General features: G+C 40.7%; 1 protein-coding gene across 1 annotated transcript in view; it reads left to right on the forward strand.

Moving 5' to 3' along the window:
• Positions 1 to 14,413, forward strand: part of LOC144664101 (uncharacterized) — a 34,556-nt gene that overhangs the window by 13,363 nt on the left and 6,780 nt on the right. The window contains 10 exon segments of the mRNA XM_078525229.1: positions 281 to 414; positions 525 to 753; positions 1,046 to 1,436; positions 2,109 to 2,399; positions 2,907 to 3,703; positions 5,234 to 5,348; positions 6,858 to 6,964; positions 10,594 to 10,814; positions 11,460 to 11,654; positions 13,794 to 13,933. Of these exon segments, the coding sequence (XP_078381355.1) occupies positions 281 to 414; positions 525 to 753; positions 1,046 to 1,436; positions 2,109 to 2,399; positions 2,907 to 3,703; positions 5,234 to 5,348; positions 6,858 to 6,964; positions 10,594 to 10,814; positions 11,460 to 11,654; positions 13,794 to 13,933 (2,620 nt within the window).

Consider the following 14,413-nt stretch of genomic DNA (forward strand, 5'->3'; position numbering starts at 1 on the left):
GAGAAATAGCCTTAACAAGCACCAGGGATGTTGCTAAATGCCGTTTATTATCATTTTTTCATCATCATCATCAACATCATCATCATCATCATTTATTAGCCACTTAAAGATTGAAATATTACAATAGTAATTATGGTAAGGCAAGGAGACCTCCGAGAAACCATCAGGCTTGTAGGGGAGGCCACTTCGGTTATCAATTTCTAAGAAATTTAGTTGTGGATGTGAGGCTAGGTCAATTCAGACTGATTTTGTTCTTGCTTTTGTCCCTTCACCAAATTAGGGAGGCTCAAGTAACACAGATTACACCAGGAAAAATTAAGATTGTTCGTTTACGTGAAGAGCTAGTATTTGAGGCAGACACGACTGGACTTTATGTGTCACTTGATGGAAAGACAGTCACTGTTAACAACACAGGTGAAAGGCGTTTGTTGTTTCTGTTCGTTCGATTTTATAGCTCGATTTAAGATACAAAATTCATTTTGCAAGTGTTACACTTGCTCATTTTTATTTGAATTTGTTCCCAGAACTTCAATTCACCGACTCCAGTATCTCTACCGTGTTTGTTTTTGATTCCGTCATGAAACATCTCAAAAAGATCCAAAGAGGCAACGAGACGATCGCAATCGAGTATTCGCAAAACAGATCCTCGACTTTCAGGCATTCGTCTGGAGGAAAAATCTCTGTGAAATACAACGACAATGGACTTGTTCGAGAGGCTCAGTTTGAAGATGGATCCGGTAAAAAACAAAGATGGTAAATATATCTTTGTTTCGCTTGAGTTGTGTATAATTCCGATGATAATTCTTGAGTTGTGTATAATTTTGATGTTCCCAAGTTTGCTGAGTTTTACTGTTAAGATACATTATTTTTATCTGATAACCCTGATTTTATGAGCCAAATGCGCCCGCAAAACAGAAAATTGCTGGAATGCTTTTAGCTGCTTTAAGCTACGAAAACTGGGGAAAAGGGCCAGCCTCTTGAGGCCCTAACCACAGTCGTGCTGAAGAATAATTAAGTTACGCTTTTCCTATGTTTTTGTCGGCAGTTTCTACACATATGACTGGGATACAGCAACACTAGTGTCTGTCAGCGTGGGCGAACAAACAACCCGTTATACCTACAACTCTAAAGGCGACCTTACAAGTATTGTCTACCCTACTTCATCTAATGTCAAGTATCGCTGGAACCAGCACGGACTCCTGAGTAATATAACAGGTTTTAACAAGGATAACGAGTTCATCCAGGGAGTGTATTTCTCGTACGACTGGAATGGTAAGGTTACTATGTCCAGACTTCCACAAGGCGACTCGGCCGTGTTTGTGTTTAATGAAGAAGCGAGCATGATGGATGTAATTGGCGGTGGTTTTAGCGGTGTACGATTCGAGAGCGTTAGAACTGATGACGAGGTTGTGCGAATCACAAGGCAAGGAGACCAGGTACTGAGATTCCTGATTGGTCGTTGAAATTGTTGCACAAGTGTACTTGCTTTATTACTTTAATAACTAAGAACGGTTTTAAATTTGTTGTCAAAAGTTCGCACAAAAACTGATTGTCTCTGCTGACTAAGACAATCAAAACAAATGCTAATCGTGAAGCTTTTTGTCACGCTTGGCACTGGTTACCTTATTTACTTGGCTAAGCTCCGCGGCGCTTTTTACAGTTTAAGCGGGTCGGTTGCGGCGCTAATTCAGGAGGCGGCGCTTATTTCAGAGGCGCTTTTTAAAAATCACGGCATTTGTAAATGATAACAAAAGAGAGAGCATTGAAATATAGCCACTTCAAACTGAAAAACATTGCGATCAAGACGAATTAATTTCTTTGCTTACTTTGTAGTTTGACCTCTCGAACGATTCAGTTTAATGTTTCGATTAAGCGCTGCATTGTTGTGAATGTATAATGGCTTATTCGAGAGCGGCGCTCTTTAATATTTTTTTTCCACATGCGGCGCTTAATCGTGGACGGCACTTATTCGAGTAAATACGGTATATGTTTTCCGCACTTGGCATCGGTTACAAGTTTTCCAGCGCTTAGCGTAGTATTTATTCTAGTTAAGCATGTGTTGGTACACCCTGTTGTCTAATTTATCAATACCCTCGTAACTTTTCCAGGTTGTAATGAAAAGAACGTTCAATGAAAAGACGAATATCATGTCTGTAGTAGACGCCAACGACCACGAAACAGAATTCCTACTGCGAAAAAACGGAGGCGTTCTAAACATGACGGATCCCGATGGCTACGTTTATCAGAATATTTATGATGATAAAGGCAAACTGATTGAGTTCAAATACCCGGATGGCAAGACCGAACTTACTGATTATGACAGTTCTGGGAGGCTGGTAAAGTTCACTGGCAGAGCTAAGAAGGAAGTTAAGTTCGAGTACAATGAGAATGACAGAATTGTAAGTTTGTGATAGTTTGTTGGTGATACTTAGTGTTAAATCAAATTAAACCATCAAATAACAGTTTCATAACTGAGGTAGAAAAACAGTAAAAACGTAATGATAAGAAACAAAAGGTGGTACAGAATAGAAAAGAATGCGAATGGATGCTCATGGTACGACAAACTCGAAGTACAAAGGAGTTACAAAAGTGGGAAGGCCAACAACAAATTTGGGCTTCTTAGCTGATAGTGTGTCAATGGAATTTTTGGTCAGGAAAACTTGCTGTCGTCTTAAGTACTTCGCAGGAAAGCGAATGCAAGTATGCCAGTCGAATAAAATATGTTCTGCGCTCGACCTTTCAATTCACTCAGTTCCCCTCGCGCAATAGTGAGTGCTAACTCGAGCTAACGGTCAAATCAAATTCAACCTGTCTTTGCAAATCTTTCGCAGATAATATTTAAGCATGTCTTCTTAACTGAGCAGACGATAATCGATGATAAACTCATTTTAATGCTATTTTCCTAGGTCAAAAAAGATGTTGATGAACTTGGCTCCTCGTATTTCCTTCATGATGAAAACGGTAATATCATTCAAGCAACAAACGCTATCGGAAAAATAAACATTGCTTTTGACAAAGAAAACAGACCATCCAGCGTCACTTATCCAAACGGTCAGCGGATCACTTACAAATTCAATGATTTCCAAAGGCGCGTGGCACTAAACGTCGCTGGGCTAAGCCTGGCTTACAAGTATGACCGGTTTTACCGGTTATCGGAAGTCGTACGTGTAGACCTGAGCGGCAAAGGTGACATCCTGTTGAAGTTAGAGTACAACTCACAGGGCATGGTTTCTAAACGTGTTCTTGGAAATGGAGCTTATTCTGAATACGTTTTAGATCCAATTAACTTCAAATTGTCGCGAATGGTGAATTATTTTCCAAATGGAAGCATTTCTTCGTATTTTGAATACCATTATGACAAGAAAGGGCGTATCATTCAACTAAACACAACATCAGGGAACTGGCATTACAAATACGATGCGGCTTCTCAGCTGATAGAATCAACAGATCCACAAGGAAATGTTGTTCGTTACGCCTACGACAAAAGAAAAAACCGAGTTGTCGTTTCACAAGAGCCTGGTAAGAAGACGCTGTACGCTGCAAACAAAGTTAACCAGTACACCACGGCAGGCGATTATGATATCAAATATGGCATGAATGGAAACCTGGAGGAGAAGACAAACAGAGATGTACGGAATGATAGTGCCAAGTTCAAGTTTAGTACCGAGGATTTCTTGGTGCAGACTGAAACTCCGAACAAAAGGTAAGGAGAAAAACAGCCTTGACTTGATGCTTTTGGTTGAATTAAATCATTAACTCCTTCATTGAGCAATTTTCTCGCTTTTGTTATTGTGCAAAGATGTGTCCTTTGGTGAAGATCTGGCGGCATGCAGAGCGCGCGCAAAGTAAATTTTTATTTGATGGAACATCGATAGTTAAAAGGGAATGGCGGGAAGATATCAGCTACAAGAGGGGGGTGAATAGGGGTACCCAAAGCCGCCGATCCGTGCTATTTTGTTGGCCAAATTCGACAATCCGCCACTATTTTTGTTCAAAACCGAATCCGCATTACTTGAAAACTTTTTGTGGCATAGTTTCACTGCGACTGACGGTAGATGCTGTTTTAATGCCAGTTTTTTAAGAAATTTGGTTTCATTGCTTTGCGACAATTTCGCCAACATAGCGACGAAGACGGACCAAAGTGATCCGAACTTCGTTTTAGAATCCACGATCAGAGCTTTCTGACATGAAGAGTCCGGCATCCGCGCCAAAATTCTCAGCTAATCCGCGATCCGCTGTACTTTCAAATCCGCGAATCCGCTCAAACTAACGCAAAAAATCCGTAATCCGGGCTCGTTTTAAGGCCAAATGCGCCGATCCGCGAACCCATTCACCCCCCGGTACTAGTAAAGACGCACGTGTTAGGAAGACATGTTTATTTTGTTTTCTTTTTAACTTGGGAGACTTACCGGACTAATAATTGTTGCTTGGAATTCCGGATTCAGAGGTCTGGGTTTGACATTGTCCGTGCGCCCCTTGGGGGAGCAGGGATGGCGCAGTGGTGAGAGCGCTCGCCTCCAACCAATGTGACTCGGGTTCGATTCCGGCCCGGTGCCATATGTGGGTTGAGCTTGTTGTTGGTTCTCGTCCTTGCGCCGAGGGTTTTTCTCCGGGTTCTCCGGTTTTCCTCCCTCCACAAAAATCAACACTTCTAAATTCCAATTCGATCAGGAATCCGAGGGCCACAGGTTTTGTCAGTCGCAAGACTAACATTTTTTTATTTTTTTTTTTTTGTTTTTTATTGATTTAAGTTACAAGATATAAAGATTACAAAATACGAAGATTACATTGTGCTAGTGTAATTAATAACAATGTGCTTATAGACAAGAAAAATAAGTTAAAAACAAAAAACAAAAAAGGAGAGAAAGACTGTAACATGCTACCCTCGTAAAATAAAGACGATTTATTTATTTATTCATTTATCAAAGTGCACCAGCGAATTGTTAAGGCTGTCTAATAAAATATTGGGACGGGGGGGAGGGGGGAGAAAGACTCCTAGTCGCTTCCTACAACAGACACCTGAGTTATGCGCCATCTACAATTTTTAGACCTGACTTAAGTTTTCCTTAGGAAACAATTTTCTCCTGTTCTTCCTATTACTAGACGAACGTACTCTTAGATGTATGTGTAGCACTCGCAAATACTGCACGAGATAGCAACTGAGCTCTTTTATATATTGCTCCAACCTGACGTTAAAAGGGAGTTTTCTTAAGTTATATTTTCTCTCTTGTAGATGCAACTTTGTCTATGACAGCTTGGGAAACTTGTACAAGAAGACATGTGGTCAAACAGAAGTGCAGTACATAGTCGATCCATTTGGGAATCCAGGAGCTGATATTGTTGGAAAGGTAAGAGATTTTGAGTGGTTGTCGTGAATATTAAACCAGTGAAAAAGTCACACAAATTGGACATGACGCACTCATTTACCGTTCCCACGAGAGACATGTTACAGAGACAACTCGAGCTCATAATCAGTCACACAGCGGTCAAACGCAGCGCGCGTGCGCAGTTACTGTGCAATTCCGACCAAAATTTACCATACAAAGTCTTAAATTTTCCGAAAACTTTCGCTTTAAAGCCAAAAGTTAACGCCGTCCCTGGAAAGTTAAGGTTTATACGCCGCTTATGGATTGGAAATTTGATAATTCATCTCCACTGAGTGTCCCAGCTTGAACTGTTCTTTCACCGTACTATTTCTTTAAAGGAGAAGTTCATTCCAGAATGGCCATTTATTTTCTTTACGCCAATAAAAAGTTTACACAAAGATGTTATTCACCAAAATTTCAGCCTCCAACGTTTGCTATAACCCTACGAAATCTTTCCCAAAACTCGACAACTGAACGCCGCCATCTTGGAGCTGGTAATGTATGCATGACGTCAAAGAGCTCAGCTTGAAGTTTGGCGGGAAAATTTTAATAGTCGAAACTCCTTGTTTTTTGTATTTCTTGGAGCTCTGTTTGAGCAAAGTGGAGATGCAAAAACAAGCATTTTGACAAACACAAGCCACTACGAAGAAACAAGGAGTTTCGAGTATTTAAATTTTCCCGCCAAACTTCAGGCTGAGCTCTTTGACGTCACGCATACATTACAAGCTCCAAGATGGCGGCGTTCAGTTGTCGAGTTTTGGGCAAGATTTCGTAGGGTTATAGCACACGTTTGAGGCTAAAATTTTGGTGAACAACATATCTTTGTATAAATTTTTTATTGGCGTAAAGAAAATAAATGGTCATTCTGGAGTGAACTTCTCCTTTAACAATTTCTTACAAAAGTTTGCCCACTTTCGAGTCAAAAGTTCGAGGCGGAGAAGACCGGATGTGACGTCAATTTTTGCGTTTGACCGCTGTGAAATGATCAGTACACTTGAGGGGACGTGCACTCAGCGGTCAAACGCCACGCGCGTGCGCACCTCCTGTGCAATTCCCGCCAAAATTCTCCATACAAAGTCTTATATGTTCCGAAAACTTTCGCTTTAAAGCCAAAAGTTAACGCCGTCCCTGGAAAGTTAAGGTTTATACGCCGCTTATGGATGGAAAATTGGATAATTGATCTTCACTGAGTTTCAAAGCTTTATTACTTTATTTCTTTAACAATTTCTTACAAAAGTTTGCCCACTTTCGAGTCAAAAGTTCGAGTCGGCGAAAACCGAACGCGATGTCAATTTTTGTGTTTGACCGCTGTAAAGGGGACGTGACACGGTAACATGTCCCTGCTATATGCCCTTCGTATGTACCGATCTTTAGTGTATACTTAATTCCTTTTTTCCTAATTGATAATAATTACTGGCATACATTTCTATCAGTGTTAGTTGTCAGAATTTGGTTCGTGTTATATTTAGACAGCATTTGTTCCTCCTGCAGATTTCTGGTGGAAATGTGACACACTTTGTTCATTGTGAAGAGCTTGGATTAGTTGCTTTGATTGATGTGAATGGAGATTTCTATTATTACGAGTTTGACGGTCTAGGGTGAGAGTTTGTTAGCTTATGTTACTCAGCGATTAATCTCTTTCTCATAAAAGCGTATTGGCCGTCACCAATCCAAAATATTTGACAACGAAAATACAGGAACCGCACAAATTCAGAAAATCGGCTGACATCGCTGGCAAACCCAAGGATTAAGATGGCGCCAAGCGCATGCATGAGACGCCGTAAGCAATATAAGCGGTCCTTTTTTAAACAAAAACGCTTTTGGTAGGCATAACTTACAAATAAATGTACAATACATCATACATACGCCGACCGGTTAGCTGACCCGCCGTTAGCTCAGTTGGTAGAGCGCCGGACTACCGTGCGGGAGGTCTCGGCGGGTTCGAGTCCCAGACCGGACCAACACTCAGGGTCTTAAAATAACTGAGGAGAATATGCTGCCTTTGCAATGACAAATGCAAATGGTTAGATATTCTAGTCTTCTCGCATGTGATCGTGAATTGCTATAAGCCTTTCAAAATAAAGAATAATTACAATAAAGTGAAATTAAATTCTGCATGGCGACCTTCGAACTGCTCATGGTCAGGTACCTGGCACCATTTAAAGGTTTATAGAAAAATAACAAGCGGATCGCCATGTCGATCGCTAGAGTTGGTTAAAGCAATAAACCCCCAGATAAAAGTACCGAATCTAGCTTAGCTCATTTCGCTGACTGGATGTGAACAAGACATGCACGATAATGCAGACCGCTGCTTGTAAGTCCTCCTAAAAAGACGCCGTATTGCTAGTAAACAACGAGCAATAATCTTGTACTAATCTTTTAAACTGAAGGGTAACATTTGAACATTTTCTTGAGCTCTCGACACTTGAATGGCGAGGAATAGAAGGACGAAATAAGCGATTGTTCCTGCTTTTACATAGCAAACTCCGCCCTAAAATGTTATTGGTTCAACTTTGTACCTGGTACGACCGTACGAAACCTCCCAAACGGGTTATCAAATGAACATGCCTCGACTTAAATAACATTATGTCTAGGCATAATGTTTGGTTTAATCTTCATTTTTTTTTTCGTGAGCCTCAGCTAAAGGACAAACAAATTTCATCCAACGTCATGTTTTATTGTTTAGCCGTTTCATCCGACACAATGTTGGATAAAAAATAGTTTATCGAGTTCAACAATGTAGCCTATGTCACTGATTAACTTATATTTTTTTCTCCCAAGACTTAGGCTCGTCACGGATGGAGCACTTGTAAACATTTTCACTTAGCCGTTCATGATCCATCTTAATCTTCGCCAACTACCTTATTGTTACTTATTTTCGCGGGACTTAATTTTCGCGATTTTCGCGATTTTCAAAAAATCGCGAAATTAAAGACCCGCGAAAATTAATTCTAAACGTTTTCTATTGTATTTTTTATGCTAATTACGTATTTTTGGCCAAATCGCGAAAATTAAGGGCGCTTTCCATTCGACCAAAAATTCCGGAAATTTCGGAACAAGGACGAATGGTACAGAAATTTGCTCGGAAAGTTTCCAGAAAATCCGGAAAGTGTTGGGCGCTTTCCATTCGACCAAAAATTCCGGAAATTTCGGAACAAGGACGAATGGTACAGAAATTTCCTGGGAAAGTTTCCAGAAAATCCGGAAAGTGTTGACTTTCCGAAATGCGAACCATTCAACCGAAAACCCCGGAAATTCCAGAAGCAAAATCAAATGGAACTGAAAGTTCCCGGAAAATGTTTTCGAAAATTTGGGTCTACCTTGCGAGGTTGTCCTCTTTTCCGGAAATTTTGGAAAAAGCTACCATTTTACACTCAGCCTAAGTTCCTTCGGCAGAAAATTTAGCGATTTGTGCAGCTGAAAGCAGCTACATGTGTTAAGGAAGCATTCTTGAAACTCCAAATAAAAAATTTAGGTGAACTCGGTTGTTTTTCGTTGTTGTTTTGCAGGCGGCAGCAAACTGAAATGTACAAATATTTATAACGCGCGTGCAGGCTACGCCATTGTTTTGCTCATTAAACTTTTTGGGTTGGGGACGTTTTCGTTGCTTGTAGTGTGCCTTTTGAAAGGTCCCTGTATTTGTCGCCACGATGTCATTCATGGCGTTTATATTCAGTGCTCGGAATGCTTTTTATTTGAAAAAATATCGAGTTATATGTGCAGGAAACCGGCCACAGTGCATTATTTTAATGCACCGTAGAAATTTCCATATAAGACGCACTACTTGACCATATGCAAATTTTGTTTTGCCTTCCGTGCAGTCAACCGGAAAAGTTGGAAAATGCTGTTCCATTTGCCACTGGAATTTTCTGGAAACTCAAACCAGAATTTTTGGTCGAATGGAAAGCGCCCGTTGACTTTCCGAAATGCGAACCATTCAACCGAAAACCCCGGAAATTCCAGAAGGAAAATCAAATGGAACTGAAAGTTCCCGGAAATTGTTTTTGAAAATTTGGGTCTACCTTGCGAGGTTGTCCTCTTTTCCGGAAATTTTGGAAAAAGCTACCATTTTACACTCAGCCTGAGTTCCTTCGGCAGAAAATTTAGCGATTTGTGCAGCTGAAAGCAGGTACATGTGTTAAGGAAGCATTCTTGAAGCTCCAAATAAAATTTTTTGGTGAACTCGGTTGTTTTTCGTTGTTGTTTTGCAGGCGGCAGCAAAGAAATGTACAAATATTTATAACGCGCGTGCAGGCTACGCCATTGTTTTGCTCATTAAACTTTTTGGGTTGGCGACGTTTGCGTTGCTTGTAGTGTGCCTTTTGAAAGGTCCCTGTATTTGTAGCCACGATGTCATTCGTGGCGTTTATTTTCAGTGCTCGGAATGCTTTTTATTTGCAAAAATATCGAGTTATATGTGCAGGAAACCGGCAACAGTGCATTATTTTAATGCACCGTAGAAATTTCCATATGAGACGCACTACCTGACCATATGCAAATTTTGTTTTGCCTTCCGTGCAGTCAACCGGAAATGTTGGAAAATGCTGTTCCATTTGCCACTGGAATTTTCCGGAAACTCAAACCAGAATTTTTGGTCGAATGGAAAGCGCCCTAAGTCTCGCGAAATATTCCTGTTCCATTTTCGCGAAATTAAGTACCCGCGAAAATAAGTAACAATAAGGTATTCTTTAATATTACCTCTTATAAGTATTTTTTTCTACTCTGCTAGACTATTGTTTATGAGAGGCGCGGTGGCCTAATGGTTAGTGCGCCGGACTCCGGATCGAGCGGTCCGAGTTCGATTCCCGGCCGGGGTCACTTGTACCTTACTCTCATAGTGTCTCTCTCCACCCAGGTGTTTAAATGGGTACCGGCGAAATAATGCTGTGTGAGTACCCTGTGATGGACTAGCATCCCATTCAGGGGGGAGTAGAAATATTCCTAGCCGCTTAATGCTACGGAAACCGTGATAAGCTCCGGCAATGTGGGCCGCTTGGCTCGTGGCTTCCCTCTTTTTTAAACTATTGTTTAATGTTTTCTTCATTCGGAAAGTAATTTTGTACACCAAAAAAAGAAAAATAACAAGTTAAAAGATGGTGACACATCTTCAATATTAGCCTGTAAGTAGACCAAACATTCAGAAGGTACAGATAGATTACAGCCACGTGAAATTTTTCCAGTAGTTTTTCTTCTGAAATGCCATTCTCGTTTGTACTTTCCTGGGCAGGTCTGTCGTAGGAGTACTAGGTCCAAGTGGTGACCGTGTCAATCGCTACAGTTATGATCCGTTTGGGAGATTGTTAGAAGTCGATGAACAGTTGCCACAGGACTTCACGTTTATTGGTCAATGGGGAGTGACTGCTGACCGTGAACTAAAAGATATCTACTGGATGAGATCTAGACATTACGATGCACAGCTTGGAAGATTTCTTAGCATTGATCCACTTGGTAAAAGCACCCTTACTGATTTCTGTAAACCCCCTTTCACTTTAGAGAGTGGCAAAATTAAATCAGTTCATCCCGCGCAATGTTGAAAAAACAAGAAAACACTCTAAATACCCTTTTATTTGAATGGTCACGCACAAGAGTTTCAGAGTTAAAAGATTTAAAAGTTAGAACCACCTTGTACAGCTTAATAAACAGTACCACATGAAAGCACCATTCAATAGCTTTTATTTGAGTGGCCACGTACACATGTACACACAGTCAGTAGAGTTCATCCACAGTCTTAAGCTGAGTTTAAATTTTAAATACCAACTTTTTTTTAATAAGACTAATAAGCTAGCTGTCGTTAAGCTGCTATTTCACTTTTGATCAGTGTCAGACATTGAGTTGGCGTTGCTTACTAAGAAATACCTTAATCGTCTTGCAATTCTCCCTTTTAAATGACGATCTTAATTTTTTTCGTAATGTAGTTAAAAACTCGTCGAATCGAAGATCGTTATTCTCAAAGATTGGCAAGAATGTATGTTGATTATCCTTTTCTAATTTAATCTTAAGTGGTAAAACTCATTGTCAATACTGATAGAAGACAGGAGGCAGTTGTCCTGCCAATGATAAGGGACTGTTTTCTCATATTTCCTTTGTTTTTAGGTTTTTCAGGGAAAAGTATCAATCTTTACTCGTACGCTGCCAACAATCCCGTGATGCTCAAAGACCCTCTAGGGCGTCGTGTTTCGTTCATTAATGTGGCCGGTGGTCCCCTTGGTGCGATCTTAAATACAGGGACGAATGTCGCAGCTTATATTGCGACTCAGAAAATAAAAAATGAGAAAATTTCTTTTGGAGGTATGTACGCAAAACGGATAATCTCCACATCTGGTGATCAGCAAAAACTTTCTGTTAAGATTAACGATGCAAGGTCACGTGCGTAGTTGCGAATTCTTTGGTTGTTGATCACTTGTATTTTTCTTAGTCTGTTAAACAGGTTTTACTTATTAAGCCATCATCGGTGCTTGTTGTTCTCTGACAAAACCGTTTTGTTTTTAATTATTTTTAGGACTGGCATCAAGCGCAATCACTGGTGCCATAAGTGGTTTAATCCCGTCTCCTGTGAAGTATGCTGCTAGTAAGTATGCAGCTTAACTTTGTAACCATTAAGAGGGGACCTTTTTTCGATCTCTTTTCCTCCAAGATTTAGGGATTTTAAATTCTAACTTGAGGTTTGGGACAGCAATAGTTATGCACGCTCACCTGAGACCAGGTGTTTCCCCTTATAAAATTCAACATTTCGCGTTACAAAACGCTCCAGACTTGTTTATCACAAAATGTAATTATGTTTCCAGGCATGCCACGTAAACAAAAGGGCAAAAAATCCCAACTGGCAGGAGGAAGAGAGGTTGGCTATTTACAAAGCATGCTCGTCCAGTCCCTGAACTCTCTCTTTCGCGCGCCCTACATAGGGGCTGAACTCTCCCTACCCCCTATGTAGGGCAGGGGTGGGATTTTGGGGGTTTAAAAGCGCGCACAAACTCCTCCTCCCCAAGCCACTCGCGGCTGCGCCGCTTGCTTGTACGCGCTTTAAAACCCAAAAATACCGCCAGCTACGCAGGCTACAGGCTGTCTTGCAGTTAGTTAGTCAGTCAGTCAGTCAGTCAGTCAGTGAGTTAGTAAGTTAGTTACTACTTGTTTTACCGTTTACAACCGGTATGTTTTAATTTATTAACCTTCAGAAGTCGCGGCTGGGTTCGCCACTAGCTTCGGAGGCTCTATAATACAGCAAGGGATCGATAACCGTGATATTAAATGGGGAAAGGCATTGGAAGATGGAATCAATGGAGCAATCTCCTCAGCCCTTCCTCCACTCGGCGGTGGTAATTGTCCTTGTCTTTCTGACTGCTTGATTTTTATTCCTTTTTCTCTAGCTGTTAATGCTTCTTTTTTGTTTTAAAACCAATAATGTCTATATTAAAGGAACTGCATGTGTCGCGGATTTTAGCCAAATTTAGGCATGGGAAATGGCCATCAAACTCGGTGAAATAGAAAAATAACTTAAAACAGTGAAGGAACATTTCAATAACACCGCAGATACAAAAGAAGGAACGGATTGCCACAAGTGAAGACGATTGAAACGGATTGCGAAATGGGTTTTTGAAATACTGTTGGCCTGAAAGGTTTTCAAAGTTAAATCTCGTTTGCGTGTTACTTTTAATTATAACGTCTAGGAGACCCATTTGATTGAAATGAAGTTTTATTTTTTTTGTCATTTAGATCTATAGAAGTAATTTTATTGCCAACATTAAGATTTATAGCGAGTATTTGGCAAAACTTAATAAAATAAACTTAACTCAGCCGTGACACAGTCCCTTTAATTATGCCGTTTTTGGTACGCTAGCTTGCACTGAGTCCCCTCTCTCTCGTAACATCTTTTTTCGATTGAATGAGAGCATATCGTGTGATGACTTAATATGATAACTTCCTAACTTCGTAACTAACTTCATAACTTCCTACGGGGAACAACAACTGAACAATAAACTGACATGTGATCAGACCATGCGTCTAAGACCGCTGGAAATTTGCATCGGCGTCACGTCGACCGAAATAACGTTAAGAAAATCAGAAACTAGACTACTGCCTAGTCTGTCTTTTCTCTTAGAGTCCGAGGAACGCGCGGTTATATCAGAAACGCGAGCAAACTGGTTGAACTGGCGGATGGATGAGAAGGGGCTTGGGGCGAGAGGAGAAAAAAAAGACAACGGACATTTCCAAGACTTTTCCTCGAACGCGCGCGCACTCTTGTCTTGCCCCAATACTCGCGCGTCATAAATCCTCGCCGAGCCTCGCACTCCAGTGCTAAATTTCGAGAGAAAAACAGACTTTTATTTATTATTTTTTCTGCTCTCTATCGCGAAAAATGAAAATCTGAAAAATTATTTGAAATTATTCAATTTTGTTAGAGTTAATACTTTTTCTTCTGTTCCTTTTTAGGAGGGTCTGGAGTGCGTATTATGGAGACCATAGCAGATTTTAATGACAAGACGATTAAAAACCTTTTGGTGCCAGAAGTAACGTCAACGGCAAAGGATATAATCAAATTCATTATCAACTGGGTCCGCTCCCTGGATCCGGTGAGTGCTTACGAGGTTGTAAATGTTAATTTTGTTTATAGTGGTCATGTACTTAGCTTCATATCTCTTCGAGATAGCTAGTTTACAGGAGTCTTACAGGCATGCCACTGAAACAGAGGAAACAAATATTTTAAATGATCATAACAAGGCTAAAAATCCCAACTGGCAAGAGGCAGACGAGTTGGCTATATACAAAGCGTGATCGAGGATTTGAACTCGGGACAACCGAGAAACAAATTCAGCTAGTGGCAGGGGCAGGTCTTGAACCGGGGACCTTCAGATTACAACACAAGCGCCCTAAACCACTCGGTCACGTTTGCCTCCAGGGTTCAAAGTCTCAATTCCCTTTACTGGTAGTTATACATTTATTTCAATGTTAGTTCTGAGAACTTGGACAACACCCCTCGTCGATTGTTTGATACCGTGTTTGGATGGGAATCCGATATAATATAATTTCCCCAGAAATAACACCAGAGCTGT

The sequence above is a fragment of the Oculina patagonica genome, chromosome 8, assembly GCF_052425735.1.
Source record: "Oculina patagonica isolate OP01 chromosome 8, crgOcupat, whole genome shotgun sequence".
NCBI classification, from domain to species: domain Eukaryota; kingdom Metazoa; phylum Cnidaria; class Anthozoa; order Scleractinia; family Oculinidae; genus Oculina; species Oculina patagonica.